Source organism: Pteronotus mesoamericanus, unplaced genomic scaffold (genome assembly GCF_021234165.1).
Source record: "Pteronotus mesoamericanus isolate MK-2021 breed Mesoamerican mustached bat unplaced genomic scaffold, CSHL_Meso_final contig_25, whole genome shotgun sequence".
Lineage (NCBI taxonomy): Eukaryota > Metazoa > Chordata > Mammalia > Chiroptera > Mormoopidae > Pteronotus > Pteronotus mesoamericanus.
The window spans coordinates 11,377,683-11,400,811 of record NW_026555105.1 but is presented as its reverse complement, the minus strand read 5'-3'; the positions used below and the strand labels follow the sequence as shown (position 1 = coordinate 11,400,811).

At 51.1% G+C, this 23,129-nt stretch overlaps 1 protein-coding gene across 3 annotated transcripts; it reads left to right on the top strand.

Moving 5' to 3' along the window:
• The first annotated feature begins 1,294 nt into the window (after positions 1–1,294).
• SGK2 (serum/glucocorticoid regulated kinase 2) lies at positions 1,295–22,283 on the top strand. 3 transcript variants are annotated; one of them, XM_054573728.1, is made up of 15 exons: positions 1,295–1,487; positions 5,636–5,797; positions 6,938–7,003; positions 7,661–7,710; positions 8,221–8,278; positions 8,461–8,544; positions 9,383–9,511; positions 10,584–10,696; positions 11,005–11,041; positions 12,045–12,131; positions 13,338–13,433; positions 14,384–14,539; positions 16,691–16,780; positions 19,818–20,017; positions 21,807–22,283. In XM_054573728.1, exons 3-14 carry the CDS (start codon positions 6,962–6,964, stop codon positions 19,980–19,982), a joined length of 1,107 nt encoding a protein of 368 aa, XP_054429703.1. In that variant the 5' UTR covers positions 1,295–1,487; positions 5,636–5,797; positions 6,938–6,961; the 3' UTR covers positions 19,983–20,017; positions 21,807–22,283. The 3 variants fall into 3 exon arrangements, with proteins under 3 accessions (XP_054429703.1, XP_054429702.1, XP_054429700.1); XM_054573725.1 differs by having other exon boundaries at positions 1,296–1,487; positions 9,380–9,511; positions 21,807–22,282; XM_054573727.1 differs by lacking the exon at positions 21,807–22,283 and having other exon boundaries at positions 9,380–9,511; positions 19,818–21,719.
• Positions 22,284–23,129: the final 846 nt, after the last annotated feature.

The following is a 23,129-nucleotide window of genomic DNA, read 5'->3' as shown; positions in this document are numbered from 1 at the left end:
GATTTGCTTGGCACACTTGGGCTACACCCCTCCCACCCCGCTTTGGGCAGGGCCAGTCACATGCCGATGGGTGTGTTGTTTGTGCCCTGAGCCAGGATCAAACCTGCAGCTGGATGAGGATGATGCTGTAGCCAAATCAAGCTTCCCAGCCAGGGCAAGCAGCCAGTTTTTAAAACACTAGAATGACTGGGAAGTTGTTGATATATTTTTTATTTCTTTCTTTAAATCCTCACCCAAGGACGTTTTTTCATTGCTTTTAGAGAGAGGAGGGGGGAGAGAGAGAGAGAGAAACATTGATGTGAGAGAGAAATATCAACTTGGTTTTCTTCTTGTACATGCCCTCACTGGGGACCAAACCCCAAACCTGGGTATGTGTCCTGACCAGGAATCGAACCTGCAAACTTTCAGTCCACAGGACGATGAGCCACTGAGCCACACCAACCAGGGCATGTTGTTGACATTTTAATGAAATGTAACTGGAGAAAGCAGCATGCCAGTCAGACTCTGAGTTGCCTGCTGAGGAGGAGGGGTCCCTGGGTGGAGCTTTTCTTCCCTGTCCAGCAGGCCAGGCTCTGTCCCTGCCCTGAGTCAGAGCCCTCAGTCTGGGTACCTTCAGATCAACCAGAGAAAGCCTTCCCTCCATCAGAGCTGGGGAGAGCTGATCCCTGGGTCCTGAGCCTCCGGTCTCTGAAGGGCAGAGCAGAGCATTGGTCTCAGCCAGCCGAGCCCACGGAATGGTGCCCAGACAGTGCCAGTGCAGGGGAGCTCTGGACGGCAGGCTTTGGCTCAACACGAGAGTGCCAGACGTGTCAGGCATGAGCTGCCCCTCCCTGGAGGTGTCTAGGAAAGGGCTGATCACAGAGGCTGGTGGTCCTATCAGAGACCAGCAGAGGGGAGAGTTGTGTGCGACAAGGCCTTCGGATGGCCTGTTCTCCAGGCTGTAAGAGAAACGGAAAGTGATTCAGCTGACAAATCAGGGGAGGCTCTGTGGGAGTCAACATTTGAGCTGAACTTGGGAGGGTGGGGGTGTGATTTCAGACAATAAAAAAGTGACTGTATTGAAAGGAAATTCAGGGATCCTCCCCTGTGAGGCAGGACACACGTCATCATCACCAATTCACAGGAGGCTCAGGGAGCTGAAGTCACTTGTCCAGCCAAGGTCACATAAGTTGTGCAGTAGCTTGTAAAAGTTCAGAGGGTTCCCCAGGGCAGGGCCTTTGAGGAACCAGTGGGTGCAGCCAGCACCATGATTCAGGCCCAGCGGTTAATGAGTAACTGGAAGGCCCTGTGGCGAGGAATCAGCTGGCAGGGCTGGGAGGTTGAACTTGAGCTTGTTTGGGAGTCTCAGTGAGTGGGTGACAGGTCGCTCTTGACGGGGAAGTTTGTTCCAGCAATTCGGGATTGGGGGGACCATGCTGAGAGAGAGGAGGGCAGAGCTGTGCTCGGGGCTGCTCCCCAGGACCTGAGCTGGAACCCAGAGTTTTCAGGTGAGAGGCTCTGCTGTGAGCGGGACACTTGCCTGCCAGCCTGATGGGCTGCCAAATTGACTAACTAGTTGCCTAGCTAACTTCCTTCCTAACAACCTATTTACTTCTTTTCCTTCCTAACACCCTTCTTCCTAAAATGCTTTTTTCTTCCTAACTCTTCTCTCCCTCCTTCCTTTGCTTCCTTCTTTCCTAATTTTCTTTTTTTCTAACTTTCCCCCTATCCCTCCCTCCTTCCTTCTCAGCTGAGTCCCTCTACCTTCTCAGCCCCCTAATTGTCTTCCTTCCTAACTAACCAGTTTACATCCTCACTTCCTTCCCACTAACTTGATGCCTTCTTTTTTAAAATTCCTAACTTCTTGAAATTCAAGCTTTGGAGTCGGACTGTCTGGGTTCAAATCTCAGTTATATCATTTATCGGATATGGGGCTTGATCAAGTCATTTCCCCTCTCCAAGCCTAGCGTTCTCCTCCTTCAAACAGGGAAGATGATAGTTCCTAACCCATGGCATTGTGGGAACAAAATCAGATCAAGCTGGCACTTGGTACGCACCGTCACTGGTATGCCATTGGTGTGTCCTGGGCAGGCAGGGGTAAATGAATCAATCATAGCAGAGGGAAGACAAATACAACAACAGAAACAGGTGCAGAGTAGGGAGCAAGAAGCTGTAGGGGCAGAAAGCTGGTCAGGTGTGGGGGTCACAGTCAAGGTGATGGGAAGCAATGGACATGTCAAAGGTCCCACCAGGACTTAGAAGTTTTACACACTGATACAAAGATAAAAAAAATAACCTAACCCACTGTCACCTTGGGTCATGGCCCTCCAGACTTTTTTCTGTGACTGTGCACAAATGTACATGTGCATGTGTGTCTTTTTTTCTGTACAAATATGGTATCCCTGGTACATCTACCATTTTGAACCTTCTTTCTTTCCTTCTTTCTTTTTCTTTCTTTCCTTCTTTCTTTCTTTCTTTCTTTCTTTCTTTCTTTCTTTCTTTCTTTCTTTCTTTTCTCTCTCTCTCTCTCCCCCCCCCACCTCTCTCCTTCCCTCCCTCCCTCCCTCACTTCCTTTTGCTTGAGACTGTGGCACATATATGTTTCTGCTTTATTTTACATAGGTTCATGTATCGATTGTGTTTGTTGTTCGGTAATTTTCTATTTTACATATGGCCTGCTATTTATCTTATCAATTCATTCCTTGATTCATTAGTTAAATATGTATGGAGCACTGACTATATCCCAGGCCCTGTTCTAGGGGCTGGGCAGTCAACAGTGAACAAGAGAAGTCTTTGCCCTTATGGAGCTGACGCTCTCATTTGAGACAGAAAATAAAGCCTTGCCTGAGAAGGTGTCAAAAAATCATAAGTATTACAAAGTAAAATATAAAGCAGGAAAAATGGAGAGGGAATGGGCAAGACTGGTTTCATAGAGTGACCAACCATCCTGGTTTTTCCAAGAACGTACTGGTTTTAGCACTGAAAGTCCCACATCCTGGAAAACCTGGAAGTCCCAGACAAACTAGGACAGTTGGGCACCAGTAATCAGAAAAGGCCTGCCTGAGAGGTCACATGTGAGCCAAGACCTCTGTCACATTAGTGGAAGGCAGCTAAGCAGATGCCTGGGGGACGAGCATTTCCTCTAGGCAGAGGAAAAGCAAGTGCCAGGGGCCGGACGCTAGAGGACACTCCGTGTGTGCGAGGGACAGCCAGAAAGCCAGGGGGGCTGGAGTGCAGTGCGAGGAGAGCAGTGGAGACAAGGCGGAGCCAGGTCGGGTGGAATCTCGTAGTCCATACGAAAGACTTTGGATTTTGATCCTTCAAGTGACGGGAAGTGACTGGAGTTTTGAACAACAAACTCACATGCTCTGATTTACAGTTTTAAAAAGCCATTCTGGCTTTTGGTGGGAAGAGATTGTGCTGGGTGAAGACGGAAACAGAGAATCAGTAGGGCAGCTGTTGCAATAATCCACGACGGTGATGCTGGGGGCTCAGGCAGGGTGGTCGCAGCAGTGGGTTTCTGGATGCATTGGGGAGTTAGAGCCTGATGGGGTTTCGGGGAGGAGTGGGGGTGGGGTGAGAGTGTCAGTGTGAACTTTTGAGTAGGGGGTAGTAGCACCATTGCAGAGATGGAAGGAGCAGGCTGAGGAAGAGTAGAAGGGACGTGAACCAAGACTCGTTTGAGCCACGTGAACTCGGAGGTGCCTCTGGATATCTAACCAGTGACGCATCAAAGAAGCAGTTAGATATTTAAATTCAGAATGCAAGAGAGAATCTGAACGAGAGAGATGTGTTTGGGAATTATCTAGTGTAGTTGGTACTCGATGGCATGAAATTGCTTGAGATCAACTAGGGAACACGTGTAGATAGAGGTCCAAGGGCTGAGCCCTGGGACAGGCCCGTGTTTAAGGGTAAAAAGAGGAGGAGAATCCAGCAGAAGAGGGGGACGAAGAGCAGTCAGTGAGGTTGGAGGAAAACCGGAAGCGGTGGGAGAAGGTGGGGAGGTCACATCCTCCTGAGAAGCTGAGTGAGGCGGGGATGAAGAACCCCTCACTGGCTCTGGTATGTGGAAGTCACTCTTTTGGTGCCCTGTTTGGGATGAAAGCTTCTTTGTATGGAAAGACCACTCTTTCAAGGAGAGGAACTTAAGAGGCGAACTGAAAAATGGACCATATCTGGGTGGGGTTGGAAGGTCAAGAGAGGGCGCTATGACAGCGGCGATATTCCGAAGGGCTTTGTGGTGGACCATTTAGGTTATCATTATCACTGCTATTGCTTTCCTGTTGAAAACAGTGCTGCTGAATGAGGGGCTAATCAGGGGCTTGTTGTTGAAAAGAAATGTTCTTGTTCTGGGTATGTATTTTGTCAACATGACATCCCGCCCATCTGTGTATGGGTTCAACAGTTCTGTTTTGTTGGAAGATGGTAGGCTCTGATATTGTTCACTCGGGTTTCCTTGGCTGCCCGCTGCCAGCACCCAGTGTTTCAGGGCCTGCAGAGAACCCCCAAGGCCACTAGGCCCTGACCAACCCCTTGGCTCCAGCCCCATAGACCCCTCCACTGTGGTGAGTTGTGGAGGTCTGGATGTGGCATGGGGTAGCCACACAGGATGTTCCAGAAGAACAGGGGCTTTTCCGGACCCTGCAAACTCCTGCATTCCCCGGAACACCCCTCATGAGCTCTGGGGGTGAGGAGGGACTCCGTGAGTGGCTAATTATCACACCAGGCAGTAAGAACTTCACGAGCCAAGTGCTGCTGGGACCATGTTTCCTGCCTATTATGTAGCTGGAGAGCTGTGAGCCAGCCTGCTCTATCCGGGGGACAGCAGGCCAGGGCCTTTGATGGGCCGGCAGGGAAAGGCCCAAATGGCCAAGTACTTGGGAGTCAAAGACCAAGGCCAGCTGGACTGAGCCAGACACCTGGGCTCCAGGTTCCTTTCAAACACCTGCAGGTTCTTGGGAAGCGAAGGGCTCTCAGCTGCCATGAATGGGGTCCTGAGACCTCATCTTCAGTCCCAGGTGGTTTACACCAGGCCCGGGGAAGGCCCCAGGGAGCATGTCTTCCTACAGTCAGGCCCCTACACACAACACACACGAATTCACCAACATGCACCCACCAATATGAAGGCAGACACACAATGACCTACACGTGGTTACACTATCACACACATGTATCAATAGCCACCCATACTCATCTGCAGACTCACACGTGTAGAGGCCCACATGTAGACTCACACACATACACACAAGCATGTTAACACATATAAAGATACACAGGGACACATCGACACCCTACACAGAAGCTCCCCAAAGTACACACACAGATACCCTGAGAACACACAGTCACAGATGCACAGACACACAGAAAAATTACACAAACGTGATCACCGTGACACTCACTAGCATCAGAACACAGGTAGTCACCTACGTGGACTCATACGGGGACACACGGGCATGACAGACAGGCTGACGCACACCCGCACAGCAAACACCTGCCCACGCACACGCTGACCCACTCTCACACATTCTACTAAACCCGAGTCCCCAGGGCTCTCCTGCAGCTGTCGCCCACCCCCCAGGGGGAGGCGATGTCCCCGAGGGAACAGAGGGCTCCCAGCCCATCTTAAGCTCTGCTGGGTCCTGCATGACATCAACAGCCCCCTCGATGCTGCCGGGAGTTTCGAGCTGGGGCCAGGCCGGCGCCAGGCACAGACACTTCAGCCCTTGTTGGGAGAACAGAGAGAGGCTCTCTTGTCCACGGCCAGTCCTCCGCCTCCAACTGCTGCTCCTCTCAGCAGCCTCTCCTCAGGCCGGTGCAGGTACGCGGGGCCGGGGGGCTGGGGGGCCAGGGCCTGGCAGAGGGGCCGTCACGGCCGGCACAGGAGAGGGGGTGACAGCCGTGCGGGCTGTCTGCAGGGTCACAGGCCAAGGGCACCGGGCTGCTGCACTCCCTGGTGGCAGTTCCACAGCTTGCTCTCTCAGGGCCCCACAGAGCTCGGGGACTCCCTTCCGTCCCCTGTGGTTACTTTCTCAGCTCCCAAGAAGGCCATGGGATGGCGCTTCAAGGTGCCCCCCTCGTAAAGGTGGGTAGAGTATCTAGAGAGGCCGGGCTCCAGCCCGTGCACCGCAAAGGGCCAAGGCTGTGGTCTTGAGAAGCACAGTATCCAGCAGTTTCGCCAAGCAACGGTGATGCCGGGGAAAATATCAGCTCTTGGCCTTGACCTTCCAAGCAGGGGTGGGGCTGTGCGGCCCTGGGCACCCTGAGTCGGGGCCTGAGTAGGCCAGCCTCCTCTGCCCTGCAGAGTGGGGGCAGGAAAAATGCTGCGATCCTGGCTGCACAGACCAGCTGATCTGTTTAATCTCAGCTAGACCCTGGCCAGCCCGGGGTTTCTCCAGGTCGTCCGCCCAAGGCCCCCAAGGCAGCTGCCCTGCCAGGGGCATTGGGCAGAAGTCCCTGTGGCAGGGAGATAACAGCACAGAGCCCATGCTTGGGGCGTCTACAGGGATTCAGGGTGGCAACATGCCTGTATGGGAGCCCAGCCTGCCCCTCACAAGCTGTGTCATCCTGGCAAGTCCCTTTCTAGGCCGCAGGCTCCCCACCTGTAAAATGGAGGGAAGGGTGCAGACTTTATGGTCTGCCAGGGTCCTTCCAGGCCTGGCCATCCTGGACTTCTGGGGCTGCCTGGCTCTCAGGGACCTTGCTACTCTGGCTGTCCCCAACTCTGTAAAAGTCTCAGCCTGGGAGGAGCCACCGCTGACCACCCTCTCTCCTTCCCAGGGGGTATCATTTCTTGTCCCACACAGGGGTGGCTGGCCTCTGGGGTAGAAGGTGCTCAGGCTATGGCAGTACATGGATGCCGTTGGGGAGGGGCGGTGAGGGCAGCGGTGCCTGAGGCCCTAGACAGGGGAAGCTGACCCCCCAACCAACTCTCTAATGCCTGCTCCTCCTTGTGCCCCAGCACCCACCCTATCACTGTTACGAAATGGACTCTGGTCCTAGCCCAGGTGGGACCCCCAGTCCACAGGTGAGTGGGTCTTGGTTCCCCTAGCCACCGCCAGGGGGCTTGCTTCCTTACCAGGCTCAGAAAAATCTAATGAAGCACCTGCCTGCCAGGCAGGTGGGCCACCCCAGACAGGACTGAGCTCACGGAAGTGGGCTATTTGCAGAGTAAATGGAGAAGAGACTTGGGCAAAGACTTCTGGAAGTAAATGGGGTGGAAAAATCATAGGATTGGCCCTGAGGACACCTGAGTTCTAATAGTGCCCATGGGCCACCTGTAAGTCCTTGGACAGGGCAGCTCTTCTCTGGGTCTCAGTTTCCTCACCTTCACAATTGGCATGACAGCCAGCAGCCTCCCAAGGCTGTTGTGAGAAGGAGATGAAATGGTGGATAGGGAGTGGGTGGGTAGAGGCGTGGAAGGAAGGAAGGAAGGAAGGAAGGAAGGAAGGAAGGAAGGAAGGAAGGAAGGAAGGAAGGAAGGAAGGAAGGAAGGAAGGAAGGAAGGGTTGGAGGGGAAAGGGAGGGAGAAAGGAGGGAGGGAGGAAGGGAGGGAGGGAGGGAGGACTGAAGGAGCACAGTAGTGATGCTGGAGATAGAACAGGCCCTGGGCAAGGGAAAAAGGAGGGAGCCAGGAAGTAGGGACCTGGTGATGTTAATTACCTCTTTCTGTAAATGTCTTTAGCCCTCAAGGGCCAATGGAAACATCAATCTGGGGCCTTCAGCCAACCCAAAGTAAGTTCTGGTCTTTCAAGCAACTTTCCTCACTGGCTCCCCTAGCCTTGGGAATAAAACCTGAGTTCTCTGGTCTACCTCCAAGACCCTCTGCCCCCTGTGCCCAGGACCGTCCCCGCCTTTACCTTGCACTAATTCCCCAGCCTCGGTCCATGCCAAGCCCTGGGCCTGGAATGCCCCCCAAAGTCTGCATTGTTAGCAGGTCCCCACCCTTCAGTCCCTTCTCAGGCTTTCAAGCCGGTTCCCTCACCTTTTATGCAGTTGTGTCTGGTTTTCTCCCCACCTTACCTGTTGTTTATCTGATCATGAGATCCCCAAGTACAGGGGCCAGTCTTACAAGACGCCCCTGGACAGGGAGAATGTGGCAGTCTTCAGCAGTGAGGAGGCGGGGCTGTAGGAGAGTTCCTTGTATTCCCCACCTTCAAAGTGAAAAAGCAGTCTGGCTTTGCTCTCAGGACGAGGTTTCGCAAGCTTGCAAATGCTGACCCTCGGTCTCCCCTCTTCCCCCAGTGCCCGGCCCACTGACTTCGACTTCCTCAAAGTCATCGGCAAAGGGAACTATGGGAAGGTGAGTAACGTGGTGAAGGCAGGAGGCCTGGGTCTCCCCTTCTCTGCCTCCTCCACCCCCTGCCTGTCACTTGCATGTGCAAAGAGGGAGCTTACAGCCTGCAGGTTCAAGGATGCAGGGCCAGAGCTGGGGGGCCATCAGGAGTGGTCACCTGAGTGAGCTTGCGTTTTGCTTTCACTCAGGTCCTACTGGCCAAGCGCAAGTCCGACGGGATGTTCTACGCGGTGAAGGTGCTGCAGAAAAAATCCATCTTAAAGAATAAAGAGGTACCAGAGCTCAGGCATAAGCATTTCCTCTCCTTTTCCTCAACTCCCACATTAGGGTGGCTTCCCAAGATGAGCCCCAACTGTGAGGGCTCCATGGGCTAGGTGAAGAGGGGGTCACAGGAGGGAGTCAGGTGGTTCCCAGGGTGCTGACCCTCTCAAAGAAGGCCAGTCAACCACCTCACCCACAGGCCTCAGGAGGAGCCAGTCCCAGCTCTGTGCCTTTCCCTGGGAAATTCAGGGCCCCATGGTGGACAAGCCCTTGGCCACATCTAGCAGGGTGGGGTCACACTTCATTGTCTCCGAAGGCCCTTGCAGCTGCAGCCATCCTGGAGTGGCAGAGGCTTTAGCTCACTTGAGCTCTTTAACGCCAGCCCCACTAGGAGGAGGGAGCAGGCCCTAAGACAGGGCTGAATAGCAAATCAGAGGACCCAGGAGAGGGCATTAACGTTGACAAGGACAGCTTGGGTGTGGGTAGGGGAGGTCTTCCTGAGGGAGGTGGCCTTGCAGCTGGCCTTGAAGGTTTGAAAAGAGGGTGCCCAGACAGTAGGAACAGCATGAACCAAAGCATGAAGGTGGCTTCATTTATTCAGTAATCATATATGTTTTGCTTATCCCCCCAGGGTTGGGGGGCAGGGATTTCTGATCTGGGGGCTGGAGCTGCACCCATGTGGGTTGACCACACAGAACCCTGAATACTAGGCAAGGAGCTGGGCCTGGCTGTAAGGAGCCGCAGGGGGTGCCTGAGGAGGGGCCTGGGAAGGTGCTGGGCAGGGCAGCCCCCACCAGTGGGGCCCTGTGGGCTGTGACACGGGCCCCTGTCCATGTGACCCCACAGCAGAACCACATCATGGCGGAGCGCAACGTGCTTCTGAAGAACGTGCGGCACCCCTTCCTCGTGGGCCTGCGCTACTCCTTCCAGACCCCCGAGAAACTCTACTTTGTGCTCGACTACGTCAATGGAGGAGAGGTGGGTGGGCCCGCAGGCAGCTCCCCTGGCCAGCTCTTAGCTGGCAGCTGTCCATCCCACATACCCCCTGAGTACCAGGTTCTGGAATGACCTCATATTATTCATACAACAGACCCATTCTGTAGGTGGAGAAACTGAGGGTCAGGAGCTAACTCACTTGCTCAAGGCCACCCAGCTTGTAGCTGGCAGAGCCAGGATTGAAATGTGGGTCTGTACTGTCTTCCTCCTGCAAAGCTGCCCAGACTCAGCTGGGGAAGGTCAATGTTAGAGGAGCTCTGTGGTCAAGGTTGCCGATGCCCTTGCTTTACACCAGCGGCCACTGGTGGGAGTGACCCGTCACTGTGGTAAATGGAGACGTGAGGCTCCCTGGTGACCTAGAAGTACAGCTGTATGAGCTGAGTTCCCTCCTGGACTTCACTCTGGCTCTCTGGGTAAAACTTAGTGAGGTCCCCTCAGTGATCCTAGATTTAAGCTGTGTGACCTCATGCTTTTTGGCCTGATGCCAAGATGGGAGTGTTTGTCCGCATCCCTAAGTCCCCTGGTGGTGATGAAGGGCTTTCCATGCCAGCAAAACAGACCCAAGCAATTGGCCCATGGGCAGATCTAATCTGGGCTGAGCTGGCCTCAGCCACAATAATCTTATCACCTGGGGTAGAGGAAAAACACATCTTCAAACCACCCAGTTTCAAATTCCAGCTCTGCCAAAAGCAAGCTGCATGAACTTGGCAAGTTACCTGACAGCTCTGACCCCTCCCCGTTTCCTCTTAGGTGAAACTAGCATCACATTTGATATCTTGAAGGTGGCCATGAGGATTAAATGAGATAAGGGATGAGAAAGGTTCTGGCTTGGAGCCTGGAACACAGTAGCTGCTCAATCCGTGCTAATTAATCTCTCCTGCTGACCCTTTGGATGTCCAAAACCACTGTCGGGGGTGGGGGCTGACATGCCCTTGGTCGTCTGAGTGCACTGTGGATCAAAGAGGGGGGGACCTGGCCAGCTGCTCCCTGCACTGCAGGGGCTGGAGCCCCCACCCCAGGACTCAGATGTCTCACAGGTGTCCTCTCCCTCCAGCTCTTCTTCCACCTGCAGCGGGAGCGCAGGTTCCTGGAGCCCCGAGCCCGGTTCTACGCCGCCGAGGTGGCCAGCGCCATCGGCTACCTGCACTCCCTCAACATCATCTACAGGTGAGGCCTGCCTGTGGCTCAGAGCCAAGCCCGGCCCTCTGCCCCGACAGCCAGGGATGTGTGGGCAGGGGTGTGTGGGACATTCTGACGAAATCCCTGGGAAGTTGGTCCTTTGTCTGAGGAGAGTGCCCCCACGGAGGGAGGGTGAGAGCCTCCTCCTTTCTAGGATCAAGAGCCCACCCTCCCTGGGCTTCCCTGGACATCTCTGTGAGCCTCCATGATACTCCTCCTGCCAGGATCCCGGGTCCCCAGCTGTCCTCACCAAGTGGCTGAGCCATCACAGCACGCTTTCCTCTTGTTTTCTGCAGGGACTTGAAACCAGAGAACATTCTCTTGGACTGCCAGGTATGTGTACGTATGTGCATAGTTGCATATGTGTGCTATGCACCCACAAGTACGTGGATGTCTCTGCATACATTGTATAGGAATGCATTCACGTATGTGTGTCCATGTACCCATACATGTGTACATGCATGTGTGAGAATTGTGTGCACATGAGGCACATGTGTATGTGCATGTGCATGTGTGTGCAGGAGTTCTATAGAGGGCAGGGGTGGAGTCAGGGAGCGGCTCAAGGATTTTGTAGTCCCTCCATGTCCTAGACTGGGTGCCCTGGATACAGACCCTGAGAGGAAACACTGGGTGCAGAAGATTATCAGGGAACACTCTCCAGAGATATGCCTTTAAGGGGGTGAAAAGGCAGGACTGGGCAGAGGAAGCTCACCTGCATTGTGGTTGCCAGTGAGGCCGCAGCCGATCAGGGTGAGGAGGGCCTGAGCCGGAATGGCTCTAGAGCTGTTCCTGACTGGGGCGAGCTGGCTGGGCGTTTGTACCCCTGCATCGGTCAGTCATCGGGCGGGATTGCCCCTGGGAGGGGTGTAACTCCGGGTGAGGGCAGTGTCCCAGCATGGGGAGATGGGCCGGACAGCCCCTAAAGGGCAGATCTGGGCAGGGCCCTGCACTATCCACCCGCTCCACGCCCTCCACCGGCCTCCCGCCTGCCCAGCTGCCATAAGGTGTGGCAGCTTCCTAGGTCCCCAACCCTCTGCAAAGGGGCTGCTGCCACCAGCCCCCTCCAGCAAGGACATTCTGGAGCTGCCATTGTTACAGGGCATGGGCCTGAGTCTGTGATGAGCTGAGCAGACAGAGGAACACCTTCTCCCCACCTTGCCCCCCGTGCCGCTTCCAGTCCAGAAACCCTGGTTCTCTTAGTAAAGCCTCCAGCCTACACAGGAGCATCAGACCTCTCGCCTGCGGCCCTGAGCTGTGGTGTCTGGGCTTTGAGGTTAGGCCTGGCTATATCTTTACCTTGGACCACCTTCCTGCCCCTGAATTCCCTCCTCTGCAGGGACATGTGGTCCTGACAGATTTTGGCCTCTGCAAGGAAGGCGTAGAGCCGGAGAAGACCACGTCCACGTTCTGTGGCACCCCCGAGGTGAGCTGACCCTCCTGAGAGAAGGCAGGCTGTGAGGGGTTGAGGCCACAGCTCCAGATTACAGGCAACAGTGTACACCTAGAAGAGCTCACCTCTCCCACCCGAGGACCTCCCCTGAGCTGCCCTCAGCCTCGGTTCCCTCATCTGTGTCACGGGGGCATCATCTCCAGGGGCTGCTGGGACCCGGCCAGCTGCTGGTGACTCTGCCATGGTGATGTCCTATAGAAACGGAAATGCAAACCATCTAGGCAGTTAAAATTTCATAGCAGCCATATCTAAAAAGTAAAAAGAAACAAGTTAATTTTAATAATGTATTTTAATTAACCTAATGTACATGAAATATTGTCATTTCAACATACAATCAATATAAAGTTGTGGAGATAGTTTAGTCTTTTTTTTCTTCAGGTCTTTGAAATCTGTGTGTATTTTACACCGATGGGCCATCTCAGCTGAGATCAGCCATGTCTCAATTGTTCGGTGGCCACATGTGGATAGTGGCTGCTGCATTGAACAGCATTGCCCAACAGGGTCAAGTTCATGTGCAACAGGAGGGCCTAGCCTGACAATTAAGATCAGGGCTTGCAAGTGTGAAAGACACTTTTCTTCCATCCTCTTCCAGCCACCAAGAACCTGGACAGTTAAAATTTGTGGGTCTCAGCAGTAATTCACACGTCTGTCTGTCCTGCCGATGCCTCCACGCAGCCTTGGGGTTCAAACCTTCCCTTGAACTCTCACCAGTGTTGACCCTTGGACCTTGGACTGGAAGGGGTCACTTGTTGCTTGGGCAGATGTCTGGGTGGGGTTGTGGGGCTGAGGCTGCAGGCCTGGGATGCTCCTCGCAACCTGGCATGAGGCGGGGCTTTAGCAGCGCTATTTTTCTCCCTATGTGTGATGGTCCAGGTTTCAGATCTCAGCTGGGCCTCCTCCGTTTGGTTTAGGATAGCGCATGGACAGATGACCTCTCTGAGCAGGAGCCATTGTCTGTGTTTGTGAATGGCAGGGTGGCCGCCGGACAGAGCTGGCCTCCCCAAGCCTGACAATCCAGTCATCCCTTCCTTGGACATTGCCAAGGGCAAGGAGCAGGGGATATGGCACCATGGTTCACATATAAGACAAGTGGCCCCAACATGTCATCTCTTCCATAATCTTTTTCTCCAAGTGCCTTGTTTACAAATGGGGAGACTGAGTCTCAGGGTCTTTCAACAGTACTTGGCTCCAGAAGTGCTTCGTAAAGAGCCTTACGATCGGGCGGTGGACTGGTGGTGTTTGGGGGCCGTTCTCTACGAGATGCTGCACGGCCTGGTGAGTGGGGTCTGGCTGTCTGCAAGGGACATCTGGCTCTGGGGAGAGGTAGGGGTGGGCCTCTCCCCTGCGTCACCTGCTCAGGCTCCTCAAGGAAGTGAACGGGCCATCTCTCTACTCTGAGCTAAAAAAGATGATGTTGAAATGAATACAAGGATTATATGTCTTTTTCAACAGTGTCAGTTCAGCACTTTGTCATACACCATCTGCTATTTACTCCTGTGGTCCCGCAAAACAGCCTTTTGCGAGTGGCGGCAGGAAATGGAGTTGTTCTTAATTTAGTGAAAGGGAAACTGAGGCCCAGAAAGGTCACAGTGCTGGTAGGTTGCACAACCAGCCCTGGACCCAATCCTAGGCTGCCTACCTAGATGGAGGCATGTGTAGACTCGCCCTAGGCCAGGCTTCCCCCTGGGCTGGCATCAGCAACGGAGCTTGGTGGATAGAAGGAAGGAGGAGCTGGCAGGACAGGTGGGAGGAAGAGCATCAGGAAAGATGGGCTTGCGTGTGGTTTGGGGCCTAGCTCTCATCGTGTCTTTGCCACAGGCTTTCATTTCGCTGAGCCTTGTCTTCTGTTCTGAAAAATTACTACCTGTCTCCAAGGATGGTTGTGAGGCTGGGATGAAATGATGAATGGGAGAGTGTGAACTTTGCCAAGGGCAAAGTTAGTGCACAAGGCATATTAAGAGAGGTAGGTTAGGGGATGCTCCCAGGAGGTGCACAAGTCTCACGCAGGTGGAGAGAGACTCCTTAGCCTTCCCAGCAGCCCTCTCCCCTGGGCTGGAAGTGCGGAGGCCTCTGCCCCTCTCCCGTCTGCCATGTGAGCCATTGTACGAGATGCGAGACACAGGTGTGGCTGATCCTTCTGGAGACCTGGCTTTGCTCTAAGTCTCTCTGAGACCTGTGCCCAGTTGCATATGGATGATCCTCGAGCCCTCTCCCTCTCTCACCAGCCACCCTTCTACAGCCGAGACATATCCCAGATGTATGAGAACATTCTGCACCAGCCACTGCAGATCCCTGGGGGCCGGACGGTGGCCGCCTGTGACCTCCTGCAAGCCCTTCTCCACAAGGACCAGAGGCAGCGGCTAGGCTCCAAAGCAGACTTTGTAAGTGACTTGCTAATGGACCACTGGCCCCTTCCTGCAGAGGCAGCTCAAAAGCACAGTGACACACATCCTGCTAATTTGTTCATTTGGAAATTCACAGACGCTGCTACTCGATTACTTCCTTCGGTCTAGTTCTTTTATTCATCCAATATTTACTGAGCACCAACTATGCGCCAGACAGACATTGAGCTAGGTGCTAGGCATCCAATAGACTGGGTCTCTGCCCTTATTATGTTTATGGAGGGGGGCAGACAATGAATAAACATTATATACAATTGTTACAGAGTGTGGCAAGTATCAGGAAATATAAGAACAATGAGCTCAGACAGACAATAATGAGAGGGGGTGAATTCACAATGGCATGGTCAGGGAGGTCATCTCTCAGGAGGTGACAAGCTGAGGCTTGAAGGATGAGAAGGAACCGCTCATGCAGAGTGGGAAGGAGGCATCCCAGACACAAGGCAGCATGTGCAAAAGTCCTGTGGTGGGAATGAGGAGGAGGGTGGTGTGCTTTAGGGTAGTTTGAGCAGGGGTGTGGTAAGAGCCAATTTAAGTTTTAAGAAATTCCTCTGGCTTCTGTGCAGAGTGGACTGGATTGGCTTTTTACAAATATCTGAGCACTTACTCCTTGACAGTCCATTCCCTTAGCAAGTTTATTTTATATATATATTTTCCAGCCTTCTGTAAATATATATATTTAATTAGAGTAGCATTTAAAAAATAATCTTACATTCTCTACTCAACCAAAAATCATTTGGATTTATAAAAGGAAGACCACAGTACTCTTCTCCCTAGAAATTGTTTTCTTTTCTAGCATTGTGGTTGAGATGCATGGGCTAGGAGGCAGACTACCTAGGTTCAGATCCCTCCTCTGACACTCACATTTAACTTCTGTGAGCCTCGGTTTCCCCTTCTGTAATAACAGTACCTATCTTGAAGTTGCCTCAAAGATCAAATGGATTAAGATATGCAAAGCAGTTGGACCAATGCCTGGCACATAGTGTTTTTTAAGTGCTTGTACCAACAGCCTATATGTCAGATGCTGTGAAGTGTAACAACATTTAGGGCATTTGGCTACCCATTCCTGACCAGTTTAAAGAATGGGGCTTTTATGAAGATAGTCCACTCCCTCCAGGTGGAAATTTGCATTTGTTTATTGATTTTAGGGGGAGGGAAGAGAGACACATCAATGTAAGAGAGAAACATCAATTGTTTGCCCCCCCGCCCCGTATGCACCCCAACTAGGGAGTCAAACCCACAACCTAGGTATGTGCCCTGACCAGGAATTGAACCCACAAACTTATTGGTGGACAAGATGATGCTCCAACCAACTGAGCCACCCAGCCAGGGCAGAAATTTGTATCTTAAAAAATATGTATGATTTTAAAAATAAGACATACATTCACATAGATCAAAATTCAAAGAATTTCAGAAAAAGTCCCTTGAGCTACCCAGTTCCTTAATTTAGAGGTAACCAGTGTTACCAGTTTTGGGGGATCTGGGCTATTTTGGATCTGGCTTTTTAACAAGCCCAGAAGGTGGTGTGCTGATATAGGTGGCCGGAGAATCATTCTTTGGGAGACACAGGGAGAGGGTCCCCTGTGGGGACAGGAGAAGGTCGGTGCTGACGTTGGTTTGGAAAGAGGTGGCGGGAGACGCTCCAGGCTGAGTCCTAAACTCTGGGTCTCCGGGAGCCTGCATCTTTTCATGGGGCTTTCCTTCCTTCCAGAGTCCGTTGATGTGTCTGTTTCTCTGGTTTGCATTCTGAAACAGTCAAAATGCACTAAGGCAGAGTGAGGCACGGTCCACAAGCCCCCCGGGGACCCCGAGGGCAGGTTCTGCTGTCTTGTTCAGTGACACACGCCCAAAGCCTACCAGGTGCTGGCCCAGAGTAGGTGCTCACTAGACAGATGTGGAATAAACAAATGCCACGGGGGGAAAGGGTTTGATTCCTGAGGACAGCGACGGGGAGAGGCCTGGCTGCAGAATCGTCATCTTGGCAAACCAGCCTCAGGTGCAAGCTACATTCTTTGTAAAGGTTTTTGGGCTTGACCATCAGCTGCCGGCAGAATTGGAGCTTGGGGCCAAGAGGGGGTGGGCTGGCAGTGCCTATAAGAAGGGCTACTTCTGATCAGCACCTTCTTCCTGCAGCTGGAGATAAAGAACCACGTATTCTTCAGCCCCATAAACTGGGATGACTTGTACCACAAGAGGCTGACACCACCCTTCAACCCAAATGTGGTAAGAGGCCACCACATGCCAGATTCTGGGTTACCAGGGCTGGTGGGAGTTTGGAGGGCATCTGGGCCAGCTCTCTACAGGTGGAAAATACGGGGGGGTCCAAGGGGCGCCATGCTTTGTCCAGGCCACATGGTAAGTTAGAGGCAGAACTGGTCTAGAACCCTGGAGTCCTGACTGCCGGCTGAGCTCTGTGTGATGAGCCGTGCTACTGCTTCTTTATTTTTTGCACCAGTAACTCTCACTGTACAGCCCTCTACAGTTTTTAAAGCGCTCTGTGTTATGTCCACGCCCAGAGGGAGCCAAGCCCTGTAAAGACATTTCCCCCCTATAGTTAGCTTTCTTCCTAATGATGAAAATGGCATGTATTCATTGTAGAAAGTATGCAAAACAGAGAAGTTTAAAGCAACAGGGAAAAAAGCTTATTATCTCATTACCCAAGAGAAACCATAGCTGATGTGTTTCCTTTCAGTTGTTTCTACATGTTTTTTACCTAGGTTATATTTTATATATAGATACTTTTCTCCATCCACTTTTTTTCTTTTTGTAAAAACTGTTCCTTCCTTCCTTCCTTCCTTCCTTCCTTCCTTCCTTCCTTCCTTCCTTCCTTCCTTCCTTCCTTCCTTCCTTCCTTCCTCTCTCTCTCTCTCTCTTTCCTTCTTTCCTTCAGATTTTATTTATTTTTTAGAGAGAGGGGAAAGGAGAGAGAGAGGAAGAGAACCATTGGTGGGCGAGAGAAACATGGATCAGTTGTCTCTTGCACGCCCCCAACTGGGAACCTGGCCCACAACTCAGGCATGTGTCCTGACTGAGAATTGAACCAGTGACATTTCAGTTCACAGGCTGGTGCTCGACCCACTGAGCCACAAGAGCCAGGGCCTATGTCACCATTTCTGCCAGTCCCGTAAAACTTTATAAGGATCATTTTAAGTGGCTTATACTATTTCAATGCTATGTTGGTGACATAATTTATTCAGCCATGCTCCTAATGGTGAACTTCAGGTTATTACCATTTTTTATTTATCATAAAGTAGTGATGAACATCTTTAAGTGTCTATCTTTGCCCCGAGTTCTGATTATTTCCTTGTGATGGATTCCAGATGGGGAATGACCAGGTCAAAGAATGTGAATGTATCTTGGTTCTTGATTCACCCTCCCCTCACTGTGTGCCAGGGAGCAGAGTCTATTTCTGACCGGGGGTGTCTGCTAGTGAATGCTTACTCTCTGCAGCATGTACGTTGTTTTTAACTTTGCAAATTTAAGTAAAAAATAGCATCTAGTATTGCTTTAATTTATATTTCTTTGATTTACAATGAAGGTGGTTAGTTTTTAAATGCTAATTAGCAGTACTAGTATGAACAGAAGGAACCCCATTTCAGGTGGACACTGGAGGTTCTCTTGGCCACCTCTAACCATCAAATAATGTCAAGTCCCTTTCATCCAAGCAGCCTGCACACCTCAACACTGTCAATGTTCCTATTTGCATCTCTCCTTCGGTGATTTACCTATTTGTGAATGTGCCTTTGAGCACCAGATTCTTGACACCAGTTGTCAGAGAGGATGCATGCAGTCCAGGCATCTGAAAAGTATCTTTATCTGAGGATTTTAAAAAAGACTTTGAGGATAATATTGAACATATACTCTGGAAAGAGAATAACATATAAAGCACTAGACAGGGAGGTAATAAAATACAATGCATGGACTTTAGAGTGAGACGCAGTAGAGGCGGGTTCCTGGTTCTGTCACTTACTACTTGTGAGACCTTGAATAAGTTCCTTTGGTGTCAGTGTCTTCATTTGTAAAAAACTGAAAAAATGCCTGCCTTGTCTAGGGCCACAGAGCATAAGAGGGCCAGGGCCAGGATTCACATTTTGGCTGTGGAGCTCTGAGTCCTGGACTAGTACCACTGTGTCCTGTGGCCTTTTCGAGAAGCTGGAAGCCACAGTCTCTTTGGTTCCATGGGCTGAGGCTCGCATACTAGAGCAGATCTGCAGACCTTCCCACTGGCTCACCTGCTTACTGCATAAAACCCAGCTGGCCCAGTCTTCTCCCCAGACAGTGCCTACTCCGCAGAGGGGTTGTATCGGTTAGCTGTTGCTGCATAATGAGCCACCCCCAGACTAGGTGGCTTAAAAACAATTTTTTATTTCCTTCTGCTTCTATGGCTTTCCTGGATGGTTTTTATGGCTTGGGCCAGGCCAGCTGTCTCTGCTGGGCTCTCTCATGTTAGTGGTCAGCTGGCAGTTGATGATCTAGAATTGCCTCCCTCACATGCCTGGCAGCTGGGGCCGCTGGGGCCGCTGGGTTCTCACTCATGAGTCCTCTCAGGCTCCAGCAGGATGGCCTGGGCTTGTTTACATGGTTGCTTAGGGTTCCAAGTGCAGCAGGAGAGAACTCCCAGCGTGTGTTTTTCAGCCTCTGATGGCATCACATTGAGTAATGTCCCATTGGTCCAAGCAAATCATGTGGCTAATCCATATTAAAGGAATGGAGGAAGAGACTCCATCTCTGGATGGGAATGGGAAATTTGTGACCATTTTTACAATCTCCCTCACAGGTCTTCCCGCAAAATAGCTAAAGCAATCTAGTCATTCCCTGTCATATTACCCTGTTTTATATTTTTTGATACCTACCAATGCCCTAAATTATCTATTTGTGTACATGTTTATTATCAGTCATCCTACCCCCTGCATAATATAAGCTCCATGAAAGCCGGGGCTCACTCTATTGTGTTCTCCTGTATTCCCAGGGCCATGAACAGTGCCTGGTAGATATTCAATAACTATATGTTGACTCGGCTTGTCTTAGGGTTATTGTGGAGCAGGCATGGAGGGTGCCAGGGAGTTAGAGGAACTGGTATGTGGCTATTGGATCTTGTGGAATAAAATAACTATTATAAACTAATGGGTTAAGTGACAGTTAAGTAAGGGTGTCCATAAAGTGCTCAGAGGGGAAGCCAAGCATCCTTCTCAGAGCTTGTGGGTTCCTTTGGTGGCTCTACCTGCTGTGTTCCCCTCTCATCATTGGCTTATATTCACAGGCAGGACCTGCTGACTTGAAAAACTTTGACCCAGAGTTCACTCAGGAAGCCGTGTCCAAGTCCATTGGCTGCACTCCGGACACTGTGGCCAGCAGCTCTGGGGCCTCAAGTGCATTCCTGGGATTTTCCTATGCGCCAGAGGATGATGCCACCTTGGACTGCTAGATGTCCCTGTGACACCACTGAAGACAGCTGGATCTGTAAGGAACTGCCTTCAGCTGCTAGGAACAGAGACTCAAAGGAACAATGGCTTAAATAAGATTCCCCCCCACCCCCCAGCACATAAAGAATTGTGTTCGGTGGCCTGGGGCTGGTACCATAGGTCATCAGATACTCAGAGGCTATATTTATAGTTGGCTCTGCCATCCTTGGCAAATGGCTTCAACATTAGTTGCTACATTATTGTAGGGTGGTTACCGGAGCTCTAGCCGTTGTTTTTGTGTTCTGGGCAGGAAAAGAAAGGAGGAAAGGAGGGAAGAGCAAAAGGGCACTTACAGTTTTCCAGAAGCCCCACCCAATGCCTCTGCTCATTAGCCACCCACGCCCACCTGCAATGGAGGCTGGGATATGGGACTTATTAGCTGGCACATTATTACCCCTAATAACACAGGTGTTCTGACACTAAGGGAGGAAGAGGAAAATGTTGAGTAGGCAACCAGCAGGCCTCTTGGTGTTTAGATTTTTATCTCAAAATGTGAAATGAGAGATGTGACAAGCCTATAGGGTATCACCCAATATCCTCTCTTATTTTTCTATGTTGATGGTATCTCCCTTTGTTGCGGGTAGTATTGGACATTTGTTATTAGGTCTATCTGCCTGGCATCTGAACTCCTCCCTCTACTCAAGAAATCTACTTTATGAGTCTGGGTGAGGGACCATGACTACTTCCAATGACGGTAGCTGATGATGGCAGCTGAAATTCTATAGTGACTTTCCCAGCCTCCCTTGCAGCCAGGGATGCACCTGTGCCAGATTTTGACTCAAAGAAGGGACTGGAAGCTCTTTCATGTGGCAGCTGTGGCGGCGGTACCCACAAAACCAAGTTCCTGGTGTAGAGGTGGCAATGATGTAAATTGTGGCAATTGGGACTCAGTGGCAGCTGCCGCAGCAGCAGTTTCTTTGTCAGTGCTGTGGTGTCATTCCCCTCCCTCCTGGGAAGCACCGAGCTTCATCCTCTAGCTTTCGAATGACTGAGAGCTTCTGGTCCTTTTAACAATCCCTATCCCCTTTTTGGCTTAATTGTCCAGGCAGTGTCAGAACACCAACCTATGCTGAATCAGTTTCTGTGCTAGACTCTTTCAAGCCTATTTATCAATTTTTATCCAGACAACCCTAAGGTAGGAACTATTACTGTCCCCTTTTTAACCAATGAAGTAACAGGGTCTGAGTTCTTCCTTGCCTAGTCACATAGCTAGTAAGGGTCAGAGCTGGGACTTAGAGCCATGTAAGCTGTCTCCAGGGCTCTCACATGTGACCCTTGTGCTCATTTGCCTTCCACTCTGTTAGGTCCAACAGAATGGCTGTCAATATCTCTGAGAACCAAGTCAGAAACTGACAGGTGGTGGGAGATGGGGTGTGGAAGAGGAGACATTCAGCTGGATGCTCACGATCTGAGCCTGGCTGCCAAGTTCATGCTGTGCTCCACCTCACCTGCCCCTGTATGTTTGGCAAGCCCAAGGCCACGAGCCCAGGCCTTGGACAGGATTGGGAGCTGGTGCCAGTTTGGTGACCACAGCTTTCCATCCACAGGAAACAACATGGGCACATAACCTCATGAATTCAGAACACCCTGCACTTGTAGGGGTGGATCATGTTTCTTTATTTTAGTGGAAAGTGGCTTCTTTTTCACAAACCTGTGGCTGGCTCATGATCTACTTGTTAGCTTTTCAATTTGTGAATAAAAGGGGAACTTTAACATCAGTGTGTTCTGTGACTTTTATTGCCTTTTCCTCTTAACTCAGTCCCACTCTCTCCCTTCCATTTTTCCAGGGCAGCCCCCACCCTAGGAATTATAGGGGATGAAGCTGAAGACCATGGACACACCAGTGACACAGATGTTGGAGACCAAAGCTGTGTCAGGAAGAGCTGTTGTTACCCTTCGATGTGCACTGAGAACTCTGAAACACTCTGACTTAATTTCTGTCTTAATAGTATCTGTTGATTGACAAACGTAGAACGTGATGGGGGGGGCAAAATTCCCCCAACTTCCGAAAGCAAAAACCAAGAGAGTGTAATTGTCTGAAATGTGCTAGTACTGTCAAAAGCACACAATCTGCTGTAGATTGTGAAACACATAATGGTTCTATCTAAGACTCTAAGATCACAAAATTTTCACCAGGATAGGAAATAAAAATGAAGAAAAACTATGATAGAGACTTGATCACACTACGCCTATGTTTACTGAGCATGTCCTGCGTGTTATGTGCATTATCTACTCTCCTCACAGTGAGCCAGCATTTAGGAATTATTAATCTCATTTTATAGATAAGAAACATTTGCTCAGAGAGATTAAGCAACCTGCCCAGGGTCACCCAGCTGGGATAAGGCACAGCCTGGAATTGAACTTGGTGGCAGATGATTCTAAGACCTTTGCTTTTTCTACAACCTCCAACTGTGGGGGAAGTGCTGTGGATAACTTTTTCAGTCTTTTCGCAAATACTGACTCCACATGGAGCAAGGATCCCAAGACTTGTCCCAACTCTCAAGTGACACAGCCTACTCTTTTTACAGTGGAAACACATCACTTCCATTTTTATCCCTCACTGAAGACTGTATTTACCCAATTTTGCACCAAAATACAATATCCCCAGGAAAAGAATTCTCAACCTCCTCCACTTTTCATCTCTGCAATGACAGTAGTTGTGAAAAGGCAGTAAGAGTTGTGTTTTAAGATCCCCAAATTCCTACCGCTTTGTACATGTTGAAGATTATAACAAACGTAAACTGAAATCGAAATTGTCCGAAGTCTCTCCTCTCATCAGGTTGAGCCAGTGAGGTGGTGGCATTGCACAAAAGTCTACAAACTTAGGGCACGGAGCGCTCCCTGGGGGAGAGGCCCGTTTACCCGCACCTGATTTCCCATTCTCTTGTCGATGCCTCTTTGTCATCAGCAGTCCCTTCTACCCGGCCTCCTCTTCGCAGCCCTTGCCTTAACGAATACCACTCTTCTTTCACATCTCTGCTCATCGCGGGCGCCTCTCTGCCCAGCTCCTGCCCCTTACAGCTCCTTAAGACAGTTTATATTTTCACTTTTTTGTAGGACCTGGCCAGGTCTAAGTCCCTGCCTGGGGACGCCTAGAGGGCGGCCTCACT